Genomic DNA, 6,645 nt, shown 5'->3' with positions numbered 1-6,645 from the left:
TCTTCTTTTGATTTTCTAACTAATCTGATGTGAAAAAAAATTAAATCTCATCTTCCATGGTAGAGACGACTTCTGTCAATTTGAAACTAAGATTTTTAATGATGATTAATCCTTACTGAGTTCTAGATTTGTGGTATAGGAACATAAAAGACATAAAACACAAATTGTGAATTTGTTAATTAAGCATATAAACTAAAATAGAGGTGGTGAACCTCAGTGGCGCATTATATCTTAATGGGCCCAGACAAATTTGAATTAGAAGCCCCACGTAGTGTTGACTTCAGACACTTTTCTTCGAGGAAGTTTTTTGAGAGAAATTCCCTGTATTCTCATTCTTTTTTTTAACGTGCCCTCAGGAGGGTGTTCTGCTCTGCACCTGTGCCACACCAGCAATCTCGGGTCTCCCAACATGGCACCAAATTTAAATTTTGACATTCTTACTGAAGTACAGTAATACCTCGACTTACGCTACCCCGACTTACGAGACCCCGGAGTTACGCGATTTTCAAATCTCGTCGATTCGTCTTTTGTTTGAGCGCCACGCAACTCTTGATTACTCACTCCCCCACACTATTGTTCAGCTTACATGTTCGGACGTGTCGCGCGGAATCGACACATAGCTACAATTTATTTTGTGTTATTTATTTCTGTGTTTGTTATATCTACGGATACTCGAGCGACTGTTTATTGAAGAGAGTTCAATTGAAAAGGGGTTACAAATTTTAGAAAATATAGACTCCAACGAAGAGCGCATTTCTTCTACAAAACGAGAAATAAAAAGAATTATTAGCACGCTACGAGGAAGTTTTGCGGGAGAAAAACAATCTTTGAGCCGTCATACGAATTTGTTCGATTTTATGAAGCTTTCTACATCAAAATAACTTCGGTTTACGATTTTAATAATATAATTTGTTATACATATGTATTATCTAAGATTTTATTAAGTATTTTTCTAAATTATTGTTTTCTTTAGTCTCCGGCCCCAATTAAAAATAATTTGTATGTATTTATGTGCGAAATTATACTCCGACTTACGCGAATTCAACTTACGCGGTTATCGCTCGGTCCCACTCATCGCGTAAGTTCGGAGTATTACTATAATGAGTTTATAAAAAATGTGAAGCCCGAGCGATACTCGAGCTCATGTGTTAAAAATATCATAAAAATGTCAAATCAAGGGATCAAGCTTTGATTCTAACGCTCGTAGAAATTGGAAGAAAACTTAAATAAAATCGGGAAATATTAAAATTATTAATCGAGAGAAAAATGTTTTTTAACCTTAAAAGGAGATGCAGCGCTGATATTATGTATCAGACTTATAAGAATTCGAAACAATTAAATACGAGCAAGAGTTTCAAGGTGCGATTAATTTCCCTTGATCGGATTAAAACACAGTGTCGAATTTAAACCTTTAGTAGCTCGAAATGGTCGGTCATCTGCCTAGATACAGGAAACCGACCAATCGGGAGCTGGAGATCCAGGGAAGAGAAATCTTATAAAAACCTGGATCTCAACGGCAAAGCAGACTTTTCCTTTGCCTCCCCTTGTGAAGACTTCTCCCAGACTTCTCCAAGAATTCTAGACTTCTTCCAGCTTCGAATTGAAGTTAAAAATCTGGACTTTTCCTTGATGTCAGAAACCTGATTTAGACATTGGGCTTCCTTCATTTCATCCAAGGACTTCCGAACATCCTGAAAACACCGACCGACCGCCCCGGGGCCAACGACACACCGTCCAGCAGCGCCATCGGAACAAGACACGCAAGACTGTAAGAGATAGTGTAAATAAACGGGTTTGTTTGTCACTGCAGCTATTTGCCTCGCTTTCCTACACCCCACATTCGATAAATCCTGACATTTGGATATCACGAATTTGGCAACCTCACAAAAATTGTTTTGGGTCCTCAGGCAGTTGGCCTTTTTGCCCATACAATAAAGCGCTACTGGCAAACCTCGGCCCATGTACCCAGGTGACACATTGAGAAAAATTATCTGGCACGCAACATATTATATGATTGTTTTGATTAACGGTTAAAAAAAAATAGCCATAAATTAGGATATACTGAACTGACTTTAAAACCATAAATTGCAGTTCGTCATCATTATCATTTTCTCAGTTTCTTTCCATTTATTCTAATTAAAGGATATTCATTTAACTTGTTTAAAGATGTCTAAAAATAGTTATTCGAACTTACTCGGCCACTTCGTTGGAGTTTGAAAATTGCTTATTTGCAATGGCACCGACTTGATTGATTTGGACTTTTAATGTACAATGGGGCCAAAAGTAATCCGGAGTGAAACTGTCCGGTGTTTCTCTTATGCCGTTAATTAAGGTGTAGAACCATTCTGAAAATTTTCTTCCCATTTCCTGTAAAATGTCAGCATCGGGTAGAAAGTTATTCGAAATTAAAGTAGTTTCTGAAGTGTCGTAATCCAAAGAAATTTGTTGCTCATCTCTACTTTCGTCGAAGTGAACTCACTCAGCAAAATTAAATCAGAAACAACCAAACACCTTAAGTTGCTGAGAAAATTTAATAAATAACAAACGTTTTCAGCCAAATCTGTTGGCCATCATCAGGCTAAACATATTCGAATGCAAACACAAAATGGAACAAAAAATTTAAATACAAACAAATAAAATAACGGATAAAATATACATATAAGAAAGTAAAAAATAAATATAAATAACAAAATATAAAAAATATGTATAGGTTAAATAAATAAATATTAATAAACTACATGAAACTCTAATAAATGCAAGACATGCATTTATCAATAAATTATATGAAATTCTGACAAATATAAGATATGCAGTGATAACAAAATCAAGGCATTAAATTAAGAGCTATCAAACCTCTTAATTAAATATTTCCATGCCGAAGGCAACCCTTCAGCATCCCTGGCATTAATGCAGGCATTATGTAATCTGCTCTTAAATATTTCAATTTTTTCGGCGCAAAACGCTAAAGTCGGTGAAGTGTACAGGTTTAATAATGTCTGCTTCACCCCACTTGACTACCGAGCCTTCAACCTGCGCCATCTGAGATAGAATTGTGGCGTTAGATCTTTTGCTGATGTTGTATTTGTGCTCCCTCAATCTAATCCCTAAGCTTCTATTAGTAACTCCAATGTAGTTTTTATTAATGCCTAGTTCTTGGTTTTCATAAGGAATTTTGTACACTCCGGCCATTCTTTCTTTATCAATACGGTCTTTGTCGTTCCTTAATAATTTGTACAAGTTGGGAGCCCTCTTGAAAATTAACTTGGTATTTTTGCGGGCTGAGATTTCCTTCATGATAGCTTCTTTCTTTCTGTCATACGTGAACTTTGTGAATTTGCGGAAATTCCCTCCTTGAGCTTTTGTTTTGTTATTCTTGTAGTTTTTGATTAGTGCGGTTATCATATCCGCCCTGTACCCTAGAATTCTAGCGATATGCGATATCCTGTAGATTTTTTTTTGTCTATCAACCACACTACTGCAGTAGAGAAAAGCCCTGCGAACAAGGGCACGGAAAGCAGCCATTTTGTATTGGTAAGGATCCTTACCAATGTTGTGAGCTTGGCCGAATCCATCCGTATTGGGCATGGAAAAAAAATCATTCTCTTAGTGCAGCCAGTTAAAAAGAAATAAATAAATAAATCATATATTTACATGCTATAATGTTTTTACCTGTAAAGTTCAAACAATGGACAGAATGTACAGTGAATAGAAGTGATGTAATTAAAAACTCAATCATTGTAATTAACTGTAAAAATTCGAGTAGGATGTTTTAAGTTGACTCCAATTAAAGATAATTTTATGTGTTAATACCTAATGCTAACAAATCGTTCTGTTTAAGCTTAGAAATATTTTGTACTATAATATTATTGTCCTACCATCGTGAGAGATTCGAAATTCTTAATTTTTCATAAATACAGTAGTTCATATTGGACCATCGTTTCTTACATTTCATCTATTTTGTCGGATTGCTTTGAGAATTATGGCCTTGTGTATTAACTTTCATCAGCAAAAGTGCATATTTTTATTGTTGTGATATAATTATGTTGAGAGTTATGAAATGATGGCCGAAGCGATAAGGCGTCAGCCTACCGCTCTGAGAGATCCGCGATCGAATCTGGGCTAGGAACCCCAGAAACTTTTCTGGAGGTGGTTTGTTTTAGACACATCGGGCCAGGCCCACAATGGGTATGATTAAAAAAGGCCTACTTAGCGCCCATAGGATGAAGACGGTCAAATATGAAAACAAGAGAAACAGAGTTATGAAAGAAACAGTCAAGAATAATTGTATTGATACTTGATAGGAAAATACACTTTTATTTATTTATATCTGTTTAATTAAAAAATGAAAATATAAACTTTAATAAAATAAACAAAAACATTCCCCATTCAGAATAATATTTTTGGCTATATTTGGGTGTATTCGTAGATATTTTCTTTAGTAAATTCAATATTTTAGTAGAATGTTTATGAAAGGCGCGGGTAATTCGTGCATTGTATTAGAAGTAAAATTAATTTAGTGTCATTTACATATTTAAAAATGTCAGAATATCATCTAGAAATAGATGGAATCGATATTAAATTTCCTCATGTCCCGTATGAAGTTCAAAAAATTTATATGTCCAAAGTGATAGAATGTTTACAAAAGGTAAGCACCATTTTCATAGAAAAGATGATGAAATTGAAGATCAAAAATCACTTTTTAATTAATGTTATGTGTAAAACAATAAAATAATCATTACAATATTACAAAGAATGAGTGACGTTCAGACATGGCTATAGTTTGACTTGAAAAGTTTGTTCATAACATCCATTAGGGTTAATGTTATCCTAGGTGCCAAGATGGCGGCTCGTCTCTGATTCCAGTAAGGAAACAGTGGAACGCACGTTCTAACCTAACCTAACCTAACCTATTCTAATAAATTACCATAATTATTAGCAACCAAATTATTAGAATAGGTTAGGTTAGGCTAGAATGTGCGTCTCACTGTTTCCTTGCTGGAATTAGAGACGAGCCACCATCTTGACATCTAAGGTAACATTAACTCATATGAGTTTTTGAACCAGCACCAAAACCAGCAGTTTAATTGTAAAGTCATAGAATGATTAATTTGATCAGACAGATATTTAGCTAAATAATAATGCTAATCTAATTGTGAGAAACGTCTGTAATTTTATGATCATGTTAACTGTAGATGAGGCCCAGCGGTTTCGTTCACTGAACACTGGGAGTTTGGTTGTGGGATCTTGCCTGGCCGAACAGGCTGGCTGCATAGAGTTTTCCGGGTTTTCTCAACATGTGTAATGCCTAAATAAGGGCCAGTTACCTTTAAAAAGACCTCCCGGAAGGCATTCCTCCCAGGCAGATCATCCGAGTGTTGCATTGTCATAACAAACAAACATAACTGTAGATGAAGTGATGTCCCACTCAGTGTCTGTACATTTTTTTACAAACATATTGTACTAAACATAGAAATTGGCAGTTATTTATTATTGAATATACAGAAATTTTTCTGAATGGTATTAAGTTTCACAAAACCTTTCACTCTTTCTCTAGCAGTTTCTTGAAAGGTTTTGTGAAACTTATTTAAAGAAACTCTAGCGTTTCTTGCATAGATGAATGGTGTTATTGTGCAAGAAATAAGCAGACATATTACAACATATATTAGTTCAATTACTCAGAACTGGATATATGTTAATAAACACTGCACAAATAACAAAGATCACCAATAATGTTTTTTGCTGGATATTGATTATTTGTACAGTATTTATTATATATATGTGTTTTGGTAAACACGTACCTTTTTCTCCATGTAAAAAATAAAGCATTCAATGGAATTTTTTGGTATTTTATTAATTTATAATCTTATAAATTATTTAGGCAAGTGTTGTTATGCATTGAATGAACATTATAAAATGACAAAACTGAACAATTCTTTGGAGGTTGCTGGAGTTTTCAATGACTGTGATGCACTTATATGACATCCAGTAAGCCTTGCTAATTGTAATATCATGTAAGGTTCTATTCTTCAACTATATTTTCTTTTGTTTTGTTGGTATTATTTTCTTACTGAAGAATTTGTATATCAGATTCTCTTATTCATGACCAATGCCTTGAACATGATTATCAGTCTTTGCATTAAATAAAAATCATATTTGAGATCATAATGTTATAATTTTTATTTATTAACATATTGGTTGCCATCCATACATTTCTGATAATCTGTTTTGGTTTGAGACATGTCAGTCATATTTAAGTGATGTTTAAATTTTATTTTAAGACATGTCATTAAAATCTACCATATTTTCATGTAACTAAGAGAGTGTACACTTATATGTGAAAATCATTTGTTTTCACATTTTTGAAACACGTTCTAATTTGCTTATAAGAGTACTGTAGTGTTGTGGCATTGTAAATTAAATGTAAATGTACTAATGTAACTAGACTTATTTAGTAACATCTCTGTGGCAACCGTTATTAAAAATAAAAACCTAAAATAAGAAAAGGCTTTTGATACTATAAAAGTTTTTTAAAAATATTGTGAATTTTTTAATTTTTTGGCTGTTATATATAACAAGAGAAAGTATGGTTATCAGTCAAAAAATGACCTGTTGAAATTTTCACATTTTTGGACTTGGGACCTTGAA

The 6,645-nt window shown here is 33.8% G+C and overlaps 1 protein-coding gene across 1 annotated transcript in view; it reads left to right on the top strand.

Moving 5' to 3' along the window:
- The first annotated feature begins 4,478 nt into the window (after positions 1-4,478).
- The window catches only part of LOC136990054 (regulator of telomere elongation helicase 1 homolog), a 56,028-nt gene continuing 53,861 nt past the window's right edge, over positions 4,479-6,645 (top strand). The window contains exon 1 of the mRNA XM_067288395.1: positions 4,479-4,645. Coding sequence (XP_067144496.1) covers positions 4,538-4,645 — 108 coding nt within the window. The 5' untranslated portion in view covers positions 4,479-4,537. The remainder of the gene's footprint in view (positions 4,646-6,645) is intronic.

The sequence above is a fragment of the Centruroides vittatus genome, unplaced genomic scaffold (genome assembly GCF_030686945.1).
Source record: "Centruroides vittatus isolate TY-2023 unplaced genomic scaffold, ASM3068694v2 scaffold_861, whole genome shotgun sequence".
Taxonomy (NCBI): Eukaryota; Metazoa; Arthropoda; class Arachnida; order Scorpiones; family Buthidae; genus Centruroides; species Centruroides vittatus.
The sequence above is the reverse complement of the archived record's forward strand: the minus strand, read 5'-3'. Positions and strand labels throughout refer to the sequence as shown.